The 22,328-nt window shown below is 50.4% G+C and overlaps 1 protein-coding gene and 1 long non-coding RNA gene across 3 annotated transcripts in view; one reads left to right on the top strand and one right to left on the bottom strand.

Annotated features, from left to right (window-relative positions):
- The window catches only part of GABBR2 (gamma-aminobutyric acid type B receptor subunit 2), a 373,771-nt gene that overhangs the window by 281,982 nt on the left and 69,461 nt on the right, over window positions 1-22,328 (top strand). For both annotated transcript variants that reach the window (XM_006063438.4, XM_044940074.2), the window contains exons 9-11: window positions 6,743-6,823; window positions 10,418-10,568; window positions 13,092-13,224. In XM_006063438.4, coding sequence (XP_006063500.2) covers window positions 6,743-6,823; window positions 10,418-10,568; window positions 13,092-13,224 — 365 coding nt within the window. The remainder of the gene's footprint in view (window positions 1-6,742; window positions 6,824-10,417; window positions 10,569-13,091; window positions 13,225-22,328) is intronic.
- Window positions 20,575-21,365, bottom strand: LOC123332870. Its single transcript, XR_006550004.1, has 2 exons — window positions 21,176-21,365; window positions 20,575-20,988 (listed from the first exon to the last, which is right to left on the bottom strand). It is a non-coding gene; the product is annotated as an uncharacterized LOC123332870 (long non-coding RNA).

The following is a 22,328-nucleotide window of genomic DNA, read 5'->3' as shown; positions in this document are numbered from 1 at the left end:
CATTTCTAGATGTTTACAACAACAATTAAACCTTCAGTTCAGTTCAGTTCAGCTGCTCAGTTGTGTCCGACTCTTTGCGACCCCATGAATCGCAGCATGCCAGGCCTCCCTGTCCATCACCAACTCCCAAAGTTCACTCAGACTCACATCCATTGAGTCAGTGATGCCATCCAGCCATCTCGTCCTCTGTCGTCCTCTTCTCCTCCTGCCCCCAATCCCTCCCAGCATGAGAGTCTTTTCCAATGAGTCAACTCTTCGCAGGAGGTGGCCAAAGTACTGGAGTTTTAGCTTTAGCATCACTCCTTCCAAAGAAATCCCAGGGCTGATCTCCTTCAGAATGGACTGGTTGGATCTCCTGGCAGTCCAAGGGACTCTCAAGAGTCTTCTCCAACACCACAGTTCAAAAGCATCAATTCTTCGGCGCTCAGCCTTCTTCACAGTCCAACTCTCACATCCATACATGACCACTGGAAAAAAGGACACATATTCTTCCCTCAGGCTTCCCAGGGGTAGCTCAGTGGGTGAAGAATCTGCAGGAGATGCAGGAGATGGGGGTTCAGTTTCTGAGTCGGGAAGATTCCCTGGAGGAAGGCATGGCAACCCACTCCAGTATTCTTGCCTGGAGAATCCCATGGACAGAGGAGTCTGGCAGGCTACACACCATGGGCTCATGAAAAGTCAGACACAACTGAACGACTTGAGGACACACGCATACTTCCCTCAGTGCAGACCTTGAGTCCGTTGAGGAAGAATGAACCTTTGGTGGGGAGGGGAATAGAGGCCAGGAAGCAGGATGTGGGGTTCCAGCTGCAGCAGGAGGCAGGCGACCCTACATCTGTCCCTCCCACCCATGGGCTGCAGGAAGGAGGGAGGCAGGATCGCTCTGTGACTGAAGCGGTCCCCCAGCTGTCTCGTGGATGCTCTCGGGCCCACAGCCAGAGAGTATTTTCAGACTGGACTTTTTTCGGCAGCCTAATTTTCACCAACAGGACTTATTTTCTTTATGTATCGTCCAAATCCAAAGTTTGAAATAAAGAAAAATAAAAAATGCACTTTTCTAGGAAAACACTTTTTTTTTTTTTTTTGCACCACAACAAGGAACTGGTATTGTCCTACAGGAAAAGGGACTCTGTGTTTTACAGTATTTTGAGCCTCTGAGAACAGAAAGTGTCAGCGTTGCAGGGTTCGTGGTTTTATCCAGCAGTTTTCAACTCTAGTTATGCGTTAGTCAACTTAGGGAACTTTTAAAAATACTGCCATCCAGGGTTTACCCTTCAACCCCACCCGACCCTGCCCCACAACTAGAAATTTTAATATAATGGATCCATGTTGGGACCCAGGCATCTGAATTTTCTAGAAATTCCCCAGGTGACTCTAGTGCCTGGCCAGGACTGAGAACTATTGGAACCCCTGCAGTGCGCTTTGTGGGTGGAGAAACTGAGGCCCCAAAAAAGAGCATGATCTGTCCAAGGTCACAAAATAAGTCAGCAGCAACTTCCAGCAGGGCAAGCGGGGCAGGGAAGCGAGCCAGTGGCAGATGCAATACCACACCCTCTTCCCCACTACCCTGCTCTATTCTCTCCTGCCCCTGTGAATCCTCTTTCTAGCCTGTCCATAAGTCCCCTGTTCTGCAGTCTGCACGTCTGTATAAGTGGTTGATGTTCTTTGCACAACAGAGTTACCAAGGAGCCCAAGAGTTAAAAGTTGAAAGTGGCTGGGCTGTGGGTGAAGGGAGAAACACAGGGGACACCATCCTTCCCCTGAAGAGCCAGGCGGGGTGGGGTTGGCTGGGCCTAGTGCAGGGGAGGGGACCCTGTGCTGCCCAGGACCGCCGAAGCGAAACTTGAGGTTCCACTCAGGAACTGACGGGCTGGCAGGAATCACAAGGCCTGGGCACACCAAGGGCATGGCTCCAGCACAGCTTCTCACATGTCACCCAGTGCCCTGAGCCCACAGCAACTGGAGAGGAGCAGTTCTCGCAGAAGCCTTCCTGGAAGAGGTGGATAGGATTTGGACGTGTTGGTTTGCTAGAGGGAGGGAAAAGCCACCTTCCAAGCAGAGAGACCCTTGTGGGAAACAATGGTAGTAAGAAAGCACCATAGTGAAGTAACAGTGTTCAGTTCAGTTCAGTCACTCAGTCGTGTCCGACTCTTTGCAACCCCATGAATCGCAGCACACCAGGCCTCCCTGTCCACCACCAACTCCCGGAGTTCACTCAAACTCACATCCATCAAGTCAGTGATGCCATCCAGCCATCTCGTCCTCTGTCGTCCCCTTCTCCTCCTGCCCCCAATCCCTCCCAGCATCAGAGTCTTTTCCAATGAGTCAACTCTTCGCATGAGGGGGCCAAAGCACTGGAGTTTTAGCTTTAGCATCATTCCTTCCAAAGAAATCCCAGGGCTGATCTCCTTCAGAATGGACTGGTTGGATCTCCTTGCAGTCCAAGGGACTCTCAAGAGTCTTCTCCAACACCACAGTTCAAAAGCATCAATTCTTCAGCACTCAGCTTTCTTCACAGTCCAATTCTCACATCCATACATGACCACTGGAAAAACCATAGCCTTGACTAGATGGACCTTTGTTGGCAAAGTAATGTCTCTGCTTTTCAATATGCTATCTAGGTTAGTCATAACTTTCCTTCCAAGGAGTAAGTGTCTTTTAATTTCATGGCTGCAATCACCATCTGCAGTGATTTTGGAGCCCAAAAAAATAAAGTCTGACACTGTTTCCACTGTTTCTCCATCTATTTGCCATGACGTGATGGGACCGGATGCCATGATCTTAGTTTTCTGAATGTTGAGCTTTAAGCCAACTTTTTCACTCTCCTCTTTCACTTTCATCAAGAGGCTCTTCAGTTCCTCTTCACTTTCTGCCATAAGGGTGGTGTTATCTGCATATCTGAGGTTATTGATATTTCTCCCGGCAATCTTGATTCCAGCTTGTGCTTCTTCCAGCCCAGCATTTCTCATGATGTACTCTACATATAAGTTAAATAAGCAGGGTGACAATATACAGCCTTGACGTACTCCTTTTCCTATTTGGAACCAGTCTGTTGTTCCATGTCCAGTTCTAACTGTTGCTTCCTGAACGGCATATAGGTTTCTCAAGAGGCAGGCCAGGTGTTCTGGTATTCCCATCTCTTTCAGAATTTTCCACAGTTTATTGTGATCCACACAGTGTTCAGGAACCCCACAAATAGCTCACAGTTACTTTTGTCATGACTCAAATAGCCACAACTTATTGAACACTTGCTGTGAGTGAGGCCCCAAGCCAGAAACTGCCTCTCGTCTCCTCTGTAGCCCTCGCAGCCACTGTGAGAGCTGCCATTTTACTCTTAGAGCCCAGCCACTCACAGGGCACAGCAGGAAGGGACGTAGGACCTGCAACTGGGAAGATTTTGCCCACCCAGGTAGAGCTGGGTGAGGTCACAGTCACTAAACTACAAGGTCAGAGACTGTGAATTATTTTTTAACCTTTGTAACTTCAGCACAGAGCCTGGCACCCCATCGTTTATTGAGTGAGTGAAGTGATTAAGGGATTTCATATGCACAGCCTTCAGCACCCAGATGTCCAAGGTCAGCTCGGTCAGGGAAGAGAACATAGCTAAGCTTCCACCACCTGCTCTTGTGAGGGATCCTTCATTATGAAATAGCTCAGGCGGGGCCTGGCATGCAGTAGGCACTCAATAAGTATGGGCCGAATCACCAGCAGCCCTGGTTGCTCAGTATGCGTAGGAAGATGCTCTGAATTCGGAACTGAGACTCAAGTTCAGGCAACCCCTTAGTCGCTGCCCAGCATGTGGCCCTCCGTGTCCACTTACCAACTTGAGGCTCCTCCCTCACCTGCACGCTGGGGTGAATTACGCCTGATTCAGGGTTTGCTGGGAAACTCTGGATGCAGGAATGTGTGAGGCTCCCCTCCCCCAGCCTCCAAGCAGTGCCCCCAGGGAGAGATTACGGTGATTATGGTGTTCGTTGCAGGAAGCTGAGTATTATTTTGGTGCCGCAGGATGGATGGTACAGTGGGGTGTGTGAGTCAGAGGGGCGGGCTGTGTGGCTGGGGGGCGCGGTGAGGTGCCAGCCACACCACTTTCCGGCTCCTGGTGATTTATTCCAATCAGCCTGCATATTTCATGTGCTGCCTCCCCACACCAAATAAATAAATCAGAGCCTCCTCTGAGCAGTGGGAGCTGATTAGGGCTGAGACTTCAAAAGGCCAGAGCAGAGATGCTGGAGCTCCCAGCCGAGTCTGCTAATGTGACATTTAGGAGCTGGGTGACCCCGGCAAGTGACAGCCGCCTACACAGTATGAGGCCCCCCCACAAGTGACGGGGAGACCTTTGCAGGGAGAAGGAAGTGACTTTTACAGTCCCGTGTTCCACCTCCAGTCAAAGGAACGCAAGCAGAAATGTGGCCAGTGGGATTCCCTGTTTCATTTCCTGAGTTTCGATAAGGAGCCAGCAACACACCTGCGTCTCTGCAGAGAAACCCACTTAGAGCCAGAGCCCCAGGGGCAGCTCCCCCGCCACGGTCTTGGAATTCCTGCTGCTGTGTCCCTTTATGAACCTTGGGCATTCTGAGCACCAGGGTCTGCAGCTCTGGGTACCCTCCTGCCCCTCTGTTGGGCAGGTGGGCACTCCTCTCTGTAGTTATTATACTCAGAATGCCCAGGTGGTCCATGGAGTGGGCAGCCCAGGCCCAAAACTGTCACCTCTCAGAGATCCCATTGAGGTAGCCACATGTGGAAAGAGTCCTGGGTTTGAGCCTCGACTCTGCTCTTAGGATCAGTGGGGCCCTAGGCAAAGCTGTAACCTGCCTGAGCCTCAGTTTTCTCATCTGTAAAGTGGGACTGAAACCTCTTAACTCCACACAACTGTGAGAACTAAACAAGGAAAGGCACATAAAGTTGAATCCCCTTGGCCCTTCCCCACTGACTCGCCACCCTGTCCCAGCATGCGTTACTCCGGGGCCCCACTCTCTACTCCTTGCCTTTGTCTCTCTGCCTCTAACCCCACCTTGAATGAACTCTCTGTTCAAGGGGATCCTTGTCCCTGTCTTGGTGGCATGTGGCATGGCTGGCCAGCTCCCTTGTGAAATTGTCCCTTTCTGGCATCCTGGCCCCTCTTCCCCAATCGCTTCGCTTCCTCTTTGCTCTGCCCACCCCAGAGATCAGTGCTTCCCAGGGTCTGCCCTTGATCTTCTTCTCTTCTCACTTGGCACTGTCCCTGGAGGTCTCCTTCCTGGCCCCTGGTCCAACTCCCAGTTTACATGCTAATGAGCCCAACTCTCTCCACCCCCCACCCCTGCTCCCCCAGCTCCAGACCCAAGGATGTCTCTCCATGGGTATCTCAAGCTCAGCATGTCCAAACTGGAACTTGTCATCTTTCCACCTTCTTTGGCCCCACCTGGGCTCCCCATTAGGAATGGCCCTGAGCCCCCTTGCCCCTCATTTGCTTCCTTCCCCTGTTCCCCATCTTCCCCACCCGCTGATCACCCAGCTGTCCACATTTTACCTGGAGAAAAAACAACTTGTCAAATCTAATCCCCACCTCTCCATTCCTCCTACCACCACCCTGGGCAAGTCTTTTCATGATCTAAGCCTGCCAACAGAACGGTATCAAAGATGAAGGTAAATTCACATGTATCACTTGGATCTGAAAAGATACCTGAACAAGTGCATCTATCTGGAGGAACCCAGAACAGGAACATATAAAGGAGACTTGGTGCTGGGTGTAACATAGAGAGCAGTGCGGCCTCTGAAGAATGTGAATTTTGCTTCAGGATGAATTAATAGGAATATAACGTGCGGAATAAAGGAGGGAGTTGTCCTTTCTACTTGCTGCTGACTACTCGCATGAATTTAGATCATGCCTAAAGGGTATTGGTCAGTCCTTGGGTCTACACACTATCAGACAGTGATGTTGTGAGGTATGGTCTAAGTCGGGGCCTGGAAATGGTGGGAAGTAGAAGTGATGTTCAGTGATGATATTCAGTACATGCTAATGACTCCAGCTCTCTCCACCCCCCACCCCTGCTCCCCCAGCTCCAAACCCAAGGATGTCTCCATCCCGATGATGCGTGGGCACTGAGGTTGGAGGGCGGGGGCTTCCCTGGTGGCTCAGTGATAAAGAATCTGCCTGCAATGCAGGATATGCGGGTTCAATCCCTGGGTCGGGACAATCCCCCAGAGAAGGAAATGGCAACCTACTCCAGTATTCTTGCCTGGAGAATTCCATGGACAGAGGAGCCTGGTGGGCTCCAGTCCATGGGGTCACAAAAGAGTCGGACACAACTTAGCAGTTAAACAACAACAAAAGCTGGGGTTCCAGCGACTGCCAGAGGGATGATGTGTTTTTATCTTTAAGTCTCTAGAGCTCTCCTGGGGCAGAGGGAGCAGGGGTGGTCTGTGTGGTCCTAGAGGGCAGAGCCAGATGGCAAAGTAAAGTTACAGAGAAAGCATTCGGCTTGATAATGCACAAAAGACTTGGTGACAGGCGGAGAGTCCGGTTTCTTGGTGGGGGGTAGACTCCCTATCCATAGATGTACTGCAGAGGATGAATGACCAGCTGATGAGACCATGTGAGAGAGTGTTTGTGAGTCCACCTGGAAAAGGCAATGGAGGAAAGGAAAAGCCTGCAGGAATATAGCTATGGCCTGTGGGCAAGCAAGAGCAGAGACAGGAGCACCCAGACAACAAACACAGGACTCAGATCTAACCAGCCATGGTCCCTTGTTTCCCGCAGACAGCCGGGAGGTGAAGGTGGGAGAATACAACGCTGTGGCTGACACCCTGGAGATTATCAACGACACCATCAGGTTCCAAGGTAAGGCAGGTGGACTTCTCAGAGGAGGGGACCTGCTCAGGTCCTCCTGGGCCTGGGTATTGTCTGAGAGCTGGGGACAAGCTCAGAGTCACTGGTTTCATGGGAAAGAGGGAACATCCTCTCCTCTCAGTCCGTGCACTCACTCCCTGAGGACGGGCCACCATCACTCACATGGGAGCTGGGTTTCAGCCCCTGGACGGGCCACTTGTGTTTGCATGGAGTGCTAGCTCTCACCAGACATCTGTGTTTAAACCACTGAATGACCAGGAGTAATTCTTTTCATGTGTGGCCCAGTTAAATGTTGCTCTATCTCCCCCTCGGAGAAGACGTGGATGGGCTGGTAATAAGGCCCCTCCACCTGCTGCTCTTCTGGGAAGACCGTTCCCTCTTTTCTGCTGGAGAACTCCTCAGCACTGAGAACCAGATCAGGTGACTCCTCCTCTGTTCAGCCTGCCCTGGTGAACCCAACTGAGTTCATGGTGCTTTTCTCTTTGCTTCCACAGTCTTTCATCTCTGTCACTCCCATGGCCGCCGTCCCTTTGCATTGAAATTACTATGCTATTCGACCATGAGCTCCCTGACTAGATCCTATTTGACTTTAAATTCCCGGCACCAGCCAGGGTCTGGCACATGTTGGGGGCTCAGTGATATGTGATGAAAAAGTAATTCATGATTGATCAAGTCAGTGGATGGGTGGGTGGGAGGATAAATGAGTGAATGGGTGAGTGTATTAGTCAGTGAGGAAGTGGGTGGATGGATGCGTGGAAGGACAGGTGGGTGGATGGATGGATAGATGGGGGAGTGGGGCTGGTAGATGGCCAGCCTCATCAAGGAGTGGCTGGGGAGGAAGCTTGTATACCCACAGCACCAGGATGCTGTTACTTGGATTCCACTGGGAATGCAAAGACTAGACATCTGGCTTTCTGCACCTGGAGTTCCTTCTTAAATCCAAGGCCACCAGAAAAGGCGATCCCATGAACTGTTTGGTCAGCTTTTGGATCTATGGGATTCCTCGAAGTTCCAGGTGGTCTCAGAGAGGAGGTGTGGTCTTCCCATTCCCACCGAGGGAGCTGTCACCAAGCCCGCAGTCACATATTACCTCGTGGAGCCACAGAAAAATTCTGAAAGGTGGTTTCGTTAGTCCCGTGATCCCTGTTGTACAGATGAGAAAAAGGCTCAGAAAACCCCAAATTCACAGAGCCTGTGAGAGACAAAGCCAGTTCTAACCACGAGAGTCTGATCCCCAAGACAGGGCTATTTGCTTCTGGACGCGGGAGATCTGGGTTTGCTGAATAAGGATTCTGGGTTTACACACTGAAAGAAAAATTCAAACAAAAAATAAACTAAAAACACAAAACATAACTGAGAGGAAAAATGTGAGTAAAAAATTTTAACAGCCCAGCCAGGATAGTAGCTGGTTCTAGTTAGGAAGCACGAGGCCAAGGTAACCCTGAGGCAGCAGCTGTTCCTGGCTCACCTCCTGCTTCTCAGAGCTTCCCTGCACCGCCCAGAGGGTGGATGACCAGTCTTTGAGCCCAGAGCCGAGTCAGGACGCCTCTGGACGCAGGGCAGAGCCCAGCTCTCCTGTCCTCACCCCACCTGGGTTCACCTCTCATCCAGCCCCCTGGGCCTTACCCACCCACCAGCAGTCTAACCCCCTCAAGTCTGTTCCACCCTTGACTATAATGTTGCACTGAAAGACACCCCACTCTGAGGCTCACTTAGTCCCTGTTGCTCACAGAGAGGGGTGGTTCCAAGACCTCCAGGATGGCACCCTGCCCCCACTTCTCTGTCTCCTCTTTCCAGTCTCCACAAGACCGCTTACAGTTCTGCAAATGTGCCTTCGCCTGTGCTGGACCCATTGCCCAGAATGCCCCTTCGTCCATGTCTTCCTTGCAAACAGCCAACTACTTACCTTCCTCCCAAGGCTCCGCTCCCACACCATCTCCTTTCTATAGCCTTTCCTGAGCCCATCGGGCAAGACTGCACTCTGCTCCCTGCCTTGCACTCAGGCCTCCCTGTGCTGTGCTCTCACACCACCTGTACCCTACCACTACAGGCAGTTTGCAGAGTGGGTTCCAATCTGGCCAGCTTTGCCACTCACTATCTGTAAAAACCACTTAGCACCTGGAAAACTATTCCCTCACCCTGTAAAATGGGAATAATCCTCTCTACCCAGAAGGCTCTTGGATAATGCAGCCCACGCTATGTGGGGGAGGGGGGTTAGAGGAGAGGAGGAGGGGAAGTAGCAGGAAAATTTTCCAGGGCTTGAGCTTTTACTTCTAGAGACAAGAGATGGTGTTACCTCTGTCACCTTGAGTTTGCTTTTGCCTTGACTTTTGGCCTCGAAGTCGCTCGTGTATTATCTTGCATAGATGTGCTTAATGCTTTACATTAATCAAGCCAGAGGATTCTTGGCTGTTTCTGAACCTGACAGCTCCCCTATACTGTTTAGATGGTTCATACTCTTTTTATCCACTGGATGTTTCCAAACACATTTGAACTTGCTAGCACAGTTTTTAAACACAGGTGTTCAGGGGAGTTCTCAGTCCCTGCAACCCCATCTGCCCATCCTCTGCTTGTCTCCCGGGAGTGGAGGCATAGCTGAGGCTGGCACAGCCATGGTGGGGTCACCGTGAACCCTAGTGGTTCTCCCAGGTTTGACCGCTTTTGAGCATCTGGCTGATTCCACACATCCCCACTGCGAGACACACTCCTAAGTTTCACAGTCCCATAGCAGCAACCTGACCTGAAATAGCAACTGAGAAAGGGGGGATTTGTAAGAAACGAGAGGTGGGAAGGTGAGGAGGGGGTATCCCTGCAGTCTGTTCCTGGTAGAACAGGATGATTTTGCCACCGTCCATAAAGATGAGTTTCCTCTGAGGCCCTCGTGGCTCCCCCCAGGTGCCTGCTGTCCCTGAAACATAAACAGGGCCATCGCTATAGCCATGTGGCAGGATGAAGCCTACAGTTTCTGTCCAGTCCTGGCACAGCAGGGAGGGAAAGGACTGCCAGTAGCTTCTGCCTCCCGCGGTTAGTGAGTCTTATGAGAGTGGAAAAACCAGAAAGAGCTTTTATAACATAATGACCTTGAGGCAGAAAAATCCACAGCCAGAGCACCTGCATGTCTCATGGAGTTGACAGGCAAGGTGTCCAGCCCTTGACATCTTGATCGTGTGTTGGAACAGAATCCCTAAGAGCTCAAGCCGAGTTCCTCACCCTCAGAGGCACCCAGTGGTACCCACTCCCAGCACCCAGCCCTGCCCCTTCCAAACCACTAATACCTTTTGGGGAATAAATGGTGATGGTTTTTCAACGTGGTGGTAGACCAAATCAAATTCTAGTCTTCTAATGGCTAATGGCTATTAAATGCATCACAAATCCCTTATTGATTCTGTTTTGAGAAAGAAATAAGTCCTGACTTAGGCTCCCTGCTGGGAATACTGGCCAGCCGCTGGAGTCTGCTCACCCAGCAACACATGCTGCGCAGACTGTGTGCACAGGGGGCCGATGTCAAGGACAGCCAGGCAAGGATGTTCTCGGGGTCTGATTTGGGCACTGGACTCAACTCATGCCTTTTCCTTGATCTTCTAGGGTCTGAACCGCCAAAAGACAAGACCATCATCCTGGAGCAGCTTCGTAAGATCTCCCTGCCTCTCTACAGCATCCTCTCCGCCCTTACCATCCTGGGAATGATCATGGCCAGCGCTTTTCTCTTCTTCAACATCAAGAATCGGAATCAGAAGTAAGTCACTCATGCCCTTCTCTCAGATAGTGCTTTCTGGATTGACAAGCCTCATAGACAAAGTGTAGAATCCCCCACACGTCTTTGCCCCGCTCCCCAGGGCCTTTAGAAAGCACTGCCAGAAGGGGACCACTGAGTTCAGTCAGGGCATTCCCCCTCCGTACAGCACATCACGGGCAGGAAGTGAACCTCCTTCATCGTCTCAACTGGCCCTGGAATAATGATCCCAGTTCCATAAGACAGTGCTGGCTCAGTGTCGGAGGCTGGAGCACCACCACCGGAGGCTGCGCGGCTGCGCGTGGCAGAGCCCATCCCCTGGGTTTCCCGAACACTTGCCCTTCCCTCTCCAGAGGAGAGCAGCTCACTTTCTGAGTTATTCTGGTCAGCCGGGGGTAGAATGGGCTGCCACCCCAGGCAGTGGTATTTACGGAGCATGGCCAGCTTCTCTGGTTTCCATAGCAAATCCCGGCACCCTGCTCCCCACCCTGTTGTAGGAGTGCTGAGCAGGGGCTCAGCGTGTGGGCCATCAGGCACACAACCCCGTGCCTACCCCCAGCCGTGCAGCTCTGCCATCATCGGGCCCAGAAGCCACACAGCGTAGCCTCCCAGGCTGTAGGACCACGCGGAATCCTGAGAGAAGTTCTTCTCTTTCCCTGCTTGCAGAAGCCGGATTTGGAGGCTCTGGATTTTTTGTTGTTGTTTTGGGGTTTGTTTTGTTTTTTATTTTAGAGGCAGCTGCTTAGGTCAAACCTATTTCCTGAAGAACGAGTTTTATTCTCTGTTGTCTTATTTATCACATACATTGCCTCAAAAGAAAAAAAAATTGAAGCATCTCTCATCTATTCTGTACAAACCTTGAATGATGACCATGCCTGTTAGCACTTGGCGCAAGGTCTGAGCACATAGTCAGCTCTCAATGTTAGATTTCCTTCCTACAAGTTGCAGGAGTTCTCATCATAGCAGCAAGTGGTCCCTGTGGTATGACTATGCTCCTTTAATTCCTTAACTGCCCCCTCTTGGCCTCCTGGTGGCGGGGGTGGGGGTGGGGATTACTCTTTCCAGTAGGCTGGCTTCTGTATAAATTTTTTCACTGGCCTTGCAGATTAAAGAGTCTGCAAAGAGATAGGAAATAAATGTCCCTGTAGTTTCAGATCCCCCTCTCTTCTCTCTTCCTTAATGTCTTTGTGACCCCACGGACTGCAGCACACTAGGCTTCCCTGTCCCTCACCATCTCCCAGAGTTTTCTCAAGCTCATGTCCATTGAGTAGATGATGCCATCCACCCATCTCATCCTCTGCTGCTCTTGTCTCCTTTTGCCTTAATGCTACTCATCCCTAAGGTCCGCCCCACCCAGGAAGCCTGCCTGGACTCCTGGCCTCTCCCCTCCCCAGCTTCCTATGGTAATAAGATTGAAGGAGCCTTAGGGATTCATGGTGTGCAAAAGGACCTTCAGGGACCCAGCCCCCTCTCAGCTTCGCGTTTGCCCTAGTCAAGGACATCTGTGCTTTTATAGGTGAGGAAACTCAGTGTGCTAATTGGATTGCTGGGGGTGTACCTTGAGGGGTTACACAGGCGCTTGCTGGGCTCAGGGCTCCTAATTCAAAAGCCCATGAGGGGTCCACAATTTATAGCCAGTCTTTTATCTCTCGACTATTAGTACTTTGACACTGCATTTAAGTGTAGATGGATAAACAGAACTGCAGAATGCAAAAGAAATGCTCAGGGAACAACTGATTGTAATTACAATCTGCCAAAGAGCACCTGGACCATGGGGGCACATGAAAGCCCAGAACATTCTGAACAGAGTGTGCTGGGGGAGTCAGGCACCTCTGAGGGTACATGGCAGCCGTCTGATGGTTTAACACCGCCTGCTGAAGACGGGGAGAGTGAGGGCGGGGATTCCATTGTCCACCTCCGTCACCTGGTGCTGAGAGGCACATGTACGTGGCCCTCTTTGTGCTCTGGACAGTGTGAGCTTCAGGCAGCCCCAGTGGATGCTGGCTTACCACCTGATGACCACAGTTCTGAGCAGCCCTGAATTCTCACCTATATGCCTCCTAGATCTGGTCCACTCAGCACGGGAGAGTGTGGTATAGCCCAGCATTGTGACAGGTTGCTGAACTTAGATTAGAATTCTCTAGATTTGGCTATCATCCCAGCCCCAGCCCCCCCCCCCCCCGCCCCCCCCCAAAAATGTTGACTCAATGTCTTTGTGTAAAGTAAAAATTCATGGTTGAAGAAGCCAACGCTACAAGCTATCCCCAGAGAAGTGATAGGTGAACTTGACTGAGAAGACAGGAAAATCAACATCTAGAAATAGATAGCATTGGGTCCTTTAGTGACGGGGAGACAAGCCCCTTGGAGGTGGCAGCACCCTGGGGAGGGGGCAGTGGAGGAAACCAGGGCTTCCATTTTTCTCTTCCCCTCTAGCTTTGGTGACAAGATACACATTCAGAAAATATTTGCTGAAGAAATAGCTACATTAGCAGTTCGGTTAACTGTAGTATCTCTTTCTCTCGTCAGGCTGATAAAGATGTCGAGTCCATATATGAACAACCTTATCATCCTGGGAGGAATGCTTTCCTATGCATCCATCTTTCTCTTTGGCCTTGATGGGTCCTTTGTCTCTGAAAAGACTTTCGAAACCCTTTGCACCGTAAGTCATTCTGCACGTTCCAGTGGTTTGTGATATAAGCTTTTCTTTGGTGGCCACGATCACCAGAAACACAGATACAACCCAAATTGCATGAAAATGCATAAACAGGTGGCAGGCAACTTGTTCAGCCATTCAAGCAGTTCAACAGGGCAAACATGGTGTAGCTTTCAGATCAGAACAGAATATTGCTTATAAAATTAAGTATTGCTTGTAAAATTAAGATCATGGATTTAACAGGCCATTGCTAGAAGACAGCCCACTAAGATTGACAGGGTAATCTTGAAAAGTAAGGGAGAAAAATACCCACCCCCAGAAAAGCATTATGCCTGGAGTCAGGGTCAGGGCCATGCAAGAAGGAATACTTCTGCCCGTCAACCTCAACAGCCATCACAGAATGTAAGGAGAGATATCTGCATGGATGACTTCGAGTTGTATGGAAAAGATCATGATCCTTATCCTCTTTTTAATAGCACTGTTTCTCAACAGCTCCCCCCCCCTTTTTTTTTTTTTGCTAACTGCCCCTCTAAGAAGCCTCTTTAGACTTTTTTTTTCTAATTATCCATTTTTGAAATTTAAATTCCAAAGATATGCTGTATGTCTGTTTATGTGCTGTACATATATATATTTGTGCATGCGTTGTGTCCTACTCTTTGCAACCCTATAGTTTCTACATAAAAGAGTAATATTTATTCACATTCAAGAACCAGTGTTGTCCCCCTTGGGAACTACTATCACTCCCATTGAGAATGCATAAATTTAAGGAAGCCCCAAACAGTGTAATTTATTTACTGTATTTTAGCAATGTTGTTTTGAAAATTAACCTATTTAAAAATGTTGATGCCAAGTCGTTGTTGTTGTTAGTTTTGTTTTTAATTTAATTTTTTTAGCCATTGTGTAGAACTCTCAGTTGAAAGTATCTTTGGTTACTTTTTAAGATGAGGCTGACCAGCTGGGATTTATTTCTGGACTTTATGGTGATATTTCAAAACTAGGTTAGACGTTTGGGTCTCTCTCTTATCCCAAATGCAGTAATTCATCTAATACTCTGCCTGGAGGACCAGAGCTAGAAGGGACAGTCAAAGGATCAGGTTGACCAGATTAATCCAAAAGCAACTCTTGTATTAAGGTTATTTTCCTTTAAGGTGTTGAGAGCAGTCTAGGTCCATCTTGGGGGAAGCAGTCCCTTTCATGAATAGATTATATTTGCTGTTCTGTGGTCTCAGTGTTGCCCACTACTGGATGATTATGAAGTATAGGTTGGCATCGAGGGATAAACAAATGGAGGACCCCTTAAATGTGCTGCAGGTCACCAGCCACATCTTGGACTTTCAGGACCACAGTGGGTCCCTAGACTCTGGGACAGCCTGTGGACTGGAGGGAGGGCCCCGGAGCCCATGATGATGCTCCCCTGATTCCTGCAGATGATGACGCTGGACTGACTCTGTTAATCACCAGTAACTTCATCATGAATTGACTAGCTAGTGAGATGTCCCTGGAACACATACTTTGAAAGGTTCCATTTGAGAAGTGCACAGTCAAGTCCCCAATACCCTGGGGGTCCCTGGGCTGCTCAGGCATCCTTTCTCTCTGGGATGGACCCGGAGGGTAGTCAGACCCTACGTGCTCCAGAGCTCACCTGGTTCAGGCCTCCCACTCAGAGTTTTTTATTCTGCCTCCATTTCAGTCTGCCCTTCTAGGGGTTAAGGAGGTGAAGTCAAGAGTCACAAGACCCCCATATAACTTGCGTCAGACTGCTGGAAGTCCTTGTGGCTGTGGGTTAGTGGCTTGTTCCCTCAGAAGTGTGACCCCTGACACAAGGATGATGACTGCAGTTTGTGTCTTGCTCACTGGGGATGGTGTGAAGCGCATGAGGTCCCCCTTCATTTCTGCATCCGCGTGACTTATGTGCTCTGTGCAGCCTTGTGGGCTCATGGCACCGTGTGTGTCTGTGGTCGCTTTTCCTGGGCAGTAGTGAGGCCTGAGGAAGGGGCTGCTCCTGAGGCATCCTGAAAAAGCTAAACGAGGAGGGTATTTAGCTCCCCTCTGTCCCTGGGGACTCCCTCCCCAAGTTTGAGGAGACCATGGCAATAGCAATAATGAAAATGGTTCCAGGGGCCAGTTTGGTGTCTTCTCATTTATACTTCTCACGGTGACTCCCCAAGAACTGAGGGGCCCACCTTCATCTCCTAGCTGAGAATCAAGGGGCAGAGCTCCACTTGGTCCCTCCCGGCTCCTTGTCACTGGCACCTGCCACCTGGGAACACAGCCACTGGCCTGAGGTCCAGTCTTTGGTGCTGAGACCTGAGTCCCAGCCCTCAGGGAGCCACTCCCTCCCAGAGGGGTGCTCCTGCCCCCTCACCTTGCCCACGAGCCAAAGGCTGTCAGAGCACATATGCTCCCTGGAGTGTGCCCCAAATTTCAGATGCCGGGTGACACAGACTAGGGAGCCTGGTTAAGGACATCCTGCACACCCAGATGCTTTCTTTTAATGAAGCCTGACATCCCGTTCTGGGAGTCACGCTCATTTGTGTGTAAGGGGAAGGCTGTCCTGGGAAGCCTGGCAAGACGGTATGAATAAAGCATAAGGCGCTGTACAAATAAGCATTAGCTGGAACATGAGAGCTCTGAAGATGTTAGGGCCTGGTTCTCCCCACCCCAAGGATTCATTTATTTGCAGTCAGGGCTGCTTCAGAGGTTCTGCATGGGGGAGCCCACATTCATAACTGTGGGGGAAAGGCATAACTACTGTGGATTGAATTGGGTCAGCACAAATGTGTACGTGGTTAGGACCAGGGTCACTTATTTAATAATCCACAATATTGCTCAGGAAGGGGAACCCAAAGCTCTTGAATTTAGAGCCTAAGTGCCAGTCTCAGTGGGTATGATTTGGGTGGTCCTCCACTTGCTGTTCCAGGGGGGCTGGCTCTTTATTTCATGTGGTGCCTTGGATTGCATTCCTTCTGCACCTAGAAGACACCCCCAGTAAACTCCCACCAAGTGCGGAGACGGAGGTGGAGCAGGGCCCCCTAGGGCGGTGAGCACAGGTCTTCAACAGCCTGAGCGTCACTCCTACCTTGTACACATACTGCCTCCAGACTGTGGAAGTGACTTAGCCCCTCTGAGCCTCAGTTTTGTCATCTGTGAAATGAGCACAATAAACCCCCATGCAGGACTGTGTGTGCTCTGCATGCTAAGTTGCTTCAGTCTTGTCCAACTTTTTATGACCCTATGGACTGTAGCCCACCAGGCTCCTCTGTCCATGGGATTCTCCAGGTAGGAATACTGGAATGGGTTGCCATGCCCTCCTCCAGGGGGTCTTCCCGACCCAAGGATTGAACCCACGCCTCTTCTGTCTTCTGCACTGGCAGACAGGTTCTTTACCATTAGTGCCAACCGGGAAGCCTCAGGCAGGACTGTGGTGTGGTCTTCATGAGACTATTTAGAGAAGCCACCTGGAGCATAAGGCAAGTAGGAAGAAGCAGGCATCATCCTCCCCATCAGGTACAGTCTCCTGGTGTCCACTCTGCATTCTGCAGGGAATTGTAGAGGACAGAGGCAGGGTGGCTCAGGAAGCAGCTTCAGATGTGGAGCGGTAGAAGTCTCCCTTCACTCTGTTCCACTGCCATGTGAGTGCCACGTTTTCCCCTTTTAGTTTTCAACATAGAAACTAAACACTGAGATAAACAGTGAACATCACCTCAGGAAGCAACCTGTGACAGTCACGGGATTGTGCCTCTCTAGGGGCTGTGCCTCTGCTCAGAAGGGCAGTGGGTGAGTGCATGAGTGAACACACGTTCACACACGTGCACGTGCATACACAGACACATACACTCAGAGCTAGGGAAGCAGTTACATTCAGTTCCATCCCCCATTCCCTCTGACCCTTCCTGGCATCTTCCCAGCGTAGTTTCAGCAAGTCTTGCTAACAGCTCCAGCTACACCGTGCTGTCTCCCTGGACACTGTGTGGGTAGTGGAGTCGCCATAGCAACGTGGCCCCTGTGGGCACAGAGCTACCTATAAGGAAAGTGCTGGGTGTGGGCCAGAGCCCTGGTGCCAGGGGGATGGAGAGCCCTCACACTCGCTCACGCAGCTCAGGAATCCCAGCCCCTGGCAGCCCAGAGAGTGAACAGGGCAGGTGGGGAAGAAACAAGGTGCTTGCCTCCCTTGTGGAATCCTAGGCAGAAAGCCCTGCACAGTGTGGAGGGGTAAGGAAGGACTCTGCAGGCGAGGGCAAGAAGACCCAGGTGGGCCTCGATCAAGTGCGGGTCTCCACAGCTGCAGGGGCCCCCAGAGCATTCCTGGGCGTGGAGGCGCTCGGCAGCGCCATGTGCCCCACCCAAGCTTGCGCCCTCATAAACGAGCACTCTCCGCTGTGATTCACCTCGGGCCAGCCGCCAGGTGCAGCCTCTCCTTCAAATCTCCACAGCCACTACATGGAAGGTTCTGTCCCTGCTTCATAAGAGAGAAAGCCGAAGCTCTAATGCATGGCTAGGTGGCGGGGCTGAAATATGGAACCAGCTCTGTCGGACTACAGAGATGTCTGGGACAGTTCATTCATTTTTTTAAAGAAATATTTTTATTTTTTTGTTAGCTGGTTCATACCAGGAGAAACAGGTCAACTACATTCTTAGAGATGTGAACAATATGTATCTCAACTAAAATATTTGTCTATTCAGATTTTTTAAACTTGGGATATACAGTCATCCCTCAGTATTCACTGGGGACTGGTTCCAGGAACCCCCACAGATACCAAAATGTGAGGTTGTCCACGTCTCTTATGTAAAATGGTGTAATATTTGAATATAACCTATGCAGTCCTCCCATGTACTTTAAATCATCTCTAGGTTACTTATAATACCTAATACAATGCAAATGCTATGTGAATAGTTGTAAATCCAATGTAAATGCTACGTAAATAGTTGCTGGTGTGGCAAATTCAAGTTTTGCTTTTTGGAACTTTCTAGAATTTTTTTAAAAAAATGTTTTCAGTTTGTTCCCTGTTGTTTGAATCCATAGATGTGGAACACACAGATACAGAGATTGCCAATAATTCACATACTGTAAAATTCACCCTATTAAGGTGTATAATTCAGTTGTTTTAGTGTATTTATTCATTTATTTTTTTATACATCCCCAAAGTAATATCATAGTGCTTGGTGTATAAGAGAATTTCCGTTAGACTGCTTGCATTCAAATCCTAACTATACTACCTCCCTGCTGTGTGACTTGAAGCTACTTAACATCTCTGAGCTTTAGTTGACTCCTGTAAAATGGGCATTCTCATAGGATTGTGAGGGTTAAATGAGATAGTGCATGTAAAGCACTTAGTGCCTGTCACATAAGATTCAATAAGCGCCAGTCACCATCGTTATGAATGAGTGATGAGACTGTGTCTGGACCACTGTGTTCACCTCTGGACACCTCTAAGAGAGTTACAAATAAAACAGAGCAACTTGGGATGAAGAGGAGGCTGGAAAACTGAGGCTGATGCTGACTGATTTGGTGTAGGTGTGTCCATGGCAAAACCTCCATCTTTCTGTGCCCTTGCTCTGCTCGATCTGGATCAGGGATAGACTCGGGGCCTGAGTCAAAGCCCAGCTGCTGTACTTCTGCCACCTTGAGTGCAAAGAGAAGCCTGGAGGCAGGCTGTCAGGGAGCGAAGAGTGATGCACGTGAGACCTCCAAGGGCACTTACTTGGACATGAGCCCCCAGTCATTGCATAAGCCAGCTCAGCGCAGCGCGGCTCCGATGGCAGCGCTGAGGAGCGCAGCTCCGCTTTACCTCCCAGCTACCTCCACTTGCTGAGAATCCCGACTCCTTTATTGTTTAACCTTTTATTAAAGTAAATACACACATGCACATTTCATAAGTGTATAGCTCAGTGAGTTTTCGCAACTGGATCCAATTGTGAATCTAGATCAACAAACAGGCCCTTACCAGCATCCCAGAAGCCCTTCCTACCCCATTCCAGCTACTGTCTGCACCCTTCTCCCCAGAGTAACCACCATCCTGACTTCTGCCCGCACAGACAGGGCTGCTCAAAGGGCACGTAAATCACCTGCAGATCTTGGGGAATTCAGGTGACTGTTAGGTCTGGGGTGGCTGGAGACGCTGCAGCTCAAATAAGCTCTGGGGTGCTGCTGCTGCACCCACAGACCACAGTTAGAGTAGCAAGGTCAAGATTAGAAACCATGCTTTATTATTGAGTTTGTGTGTTGGAGACCAGTGATGTAAGACAATGGAAGCACCAGAAACCTTGTCCCATGAGGGTCAGCGGGAGGAGGAAAGGGGATCATAGACCTCTACCTCAGAATCTCAGAAGCAGGGCCATCCATTCAGTCACAGGACAGAGCGCTGGGTTCTGGGTCCTGGAGCATGCTCTCAGCTGCCCACCCTCTCACAGGTGTATGAACGAGCTCTGCATGGGCAGCAGCTGGGAAGGGTTGAAATAGTGGGGGGTACAGGTACTGGATTTGGAAGCACAGTGTCCTCTTCCAGCCCTCCTAGAGATGCTGTGCTGTGCTGTGCTAAGTCACTTAAGGCATGTCCAACTCTTTTAGACCCTATGGACTGTAGCCCTGCCAGGCTCCTCTGTTCATGGGATTCTCCAGGCAAGAATACTTGAGTGGGTTGCCACGCCCTCCTCCAAAAGATCTTCCTGACCTCACGTCTCCTGCATTGGCAGGCAGTTTCATTACCACTTAGCACCACCTGGGAAGCCCCCCCCAGAGATACTAGGATTTTATAACTGACTCAAAAGGCTACCTGGGAACACCCAACTGACCTCCCCCAGTAAACTGAAGAGTGATAGGAATTAGCGATGTTTTCAAGTGAAAGACCATAAATATCTGTGATTATTTTTTTGCTTGGAGAATTTTTTGTTGTTGTTTGAGACAGTTGAGAGAGAATCTGATGTAAGAATGTGGTTTGGGGACTGTTTCAGCCTGTGATCCCATGATTTTGTGGCTGGCCACAATAAAGAGCTTTGTGATTTCACAAGGTGGCTGGAAAGCTAGCCCAGGGGAAGCCCACAAGGTTTGATGGTGGCCTTTCCTGGCTGGTTTAGAGCAACTTAGGGCTGTAGTTATAGGGACTGGTGCTGACAAAGTCTGTTTCGACTAGTTAGGACCCTGGGCAGGCTGCAGCCTTCCCACCCGCCGTCTCCTCTGTGCTTGGCCATCAGGGGCCTCTTGTTGTGAAAAGTTCCCTAGACCTCTAGCTTCCAGAGGAGGGGGCTGAGGAGAGTGCCAGGGGCTCCCCAAACCTCCAGCAAATGATGTCAGATGATGTCCCTTCGTCCCACACACCCTCACACGGGTTACTGCAAGCCCGGATCCTTGTCTTACAATTCATTCATATATGTGATAACATTTCCCAGGCACCTCTGTTTGCCAGGCTCTGCAGGCCTAGAGCAGGACACACAGATGACTGCCCACAGGGAGTCCATAGTGCAGATGGGAAGATGTAGTTAAATAACTCCCACTCAGTGTGTTTTATGCCCTGATGCAGACAGGCCTACATGAGGGAGTGAGGGCCAGATGCAGAGGGACCAATCGGGGAGACTTAAAATAGGAGACCCCCTCAGAATGAGCTGCGGTTATTTCTGGAAGTCCTGAAAGATGCCTCCTGTCTGCTCACAAGTTCCCTAGCAGCTGCAGTCCTGAGGGCATATCCACCTCCCCTTCTCATTCCAGCGGTGGAATGGCTGGGAGAAGGACCTCAGTCTGTCTTCCTTGAAGAAAGAATTCAGCAGAGACCAAGACTGTGAAAAGATAAAAGTGTTTATTAGAAGCCCAGTATGTGTGGAAGAGCACATGGGTGAACTCAGAGTGTTTTGTGTGCAATAGGGGCGGCTTAGGTTGCTTATATGGGGCGGGGGGCAGTTTTCCTGTTGTCTCTGGCCAGTCATCACGCTTGTGCCCATATTTGGTCTGACTCAGGGTCCTGACCTGGTGGCACGCGCATCTCTCAGCCAAGATGGCTTCCAGCACAAAGGTTTCTGGGAGGTTGGCAGGATATATTAGGAGCTGGTGCCTCCTCCTCCTTTTGGCCCTCCCCTGGAGTGAAGGCCTCTTCTGTGCATGCGTCAGGCTGGGCCCTCCCCTTGGCCACAAGAATGAAGATGTTGTCTTCATTGTCTTTCACCTGATCCGGATCCAGTCTTCCTGCTGGTATCTTATCTTGAAATGTCAGCAGGAGCCCAGGTGCAGCTGCTCAGCCCAGAGCCTAAACTAGTTGCAGCTGCTCAGCCTGGGGCCTGTATATTGCCTGCCTCACTTTCTGCTCTTGCCCCAGCACCCACTTATCCACGTCTTCAGTCCACAGAGCTGCATGGAGCCACACATCAGGCCCCCTCCCCAGCACACACCCACACCCCCCTGTCTCCACTGCCTCTCTCCACGCTATGCTTCCAGGAAGCTCCCCAACCTCCAGCCACTGCCAGGGCTGTCGGGGGGGAAGGGGAGAAGGGCCTCCTCCCTGTTTCCGAGCCTGAGTCAAGGCCACCAAGTACAGTTGTGTGCTTTGTGCACTGCATAAGGCTGTTGGTGTCAGGAGTGGGCAGGCGCTGAGTTCAGCCTGTGATCTGCTCTCTGGATCGAGTTCTTCGGCTGGTAGGTCTTATGGAGGTGGGGATCTTTCACAAAGGGTCTCGAGGGGTTCCTGTTGGAAACTCTTCCTCTCAGAGAGGGGGTGGCTTTCTCTGATTTGCACCAGGGCTCCTAAGATACCCCATTGGCCCTAACTCGAGTCCCAAAGTACCCTTGTTTGTGCCATGAGCCCTGGAGTTGTTCCCCCAGAAAGTCTTTGCTGTTGTTGTCTAGTCACTAAGTAGTATATGACTATTCTGTGACCCTGTGCACTCTAGCTCGCCAGGCTCCTCTATCCATGGGATTTCCCAGGCAAGAATACTGGAATGGGTTGCCATTTCCTTCTCCAGGGGATCTTCCCAACCCAGGGATTGAACCCATATCTCCTGCAGGTGGATTCTTTACCACTGAGCCACCGGGGAAGCCCAGAAAGTCTTTGCTGTACTCTAAACCCTGGAAGGATTTTCAATGCAGATCTTACTTAAAGGACCCTGGGTAAGACAGAGTCTTCTGG

The sequence above is a fragment of the Bubalus bubalis genome, chromosome 3 (assembly GCF_019923935.1).
Source record: "Bubalus bubalis isolate 160015118507 breed Murrah chromosome 3, NDDB_SH_1, whole genome shotgun sequence".
NCBI lineage: Eukaryota > Metazoa > Chordata > Mammalia > Artiodactyla > Bovidae > Bubalus > Bubalus bubalis.
Note: the sequence above shows the minus strand (reverse complement) of the source record. Positions and strands in the feature narration are given on the sequence as shown.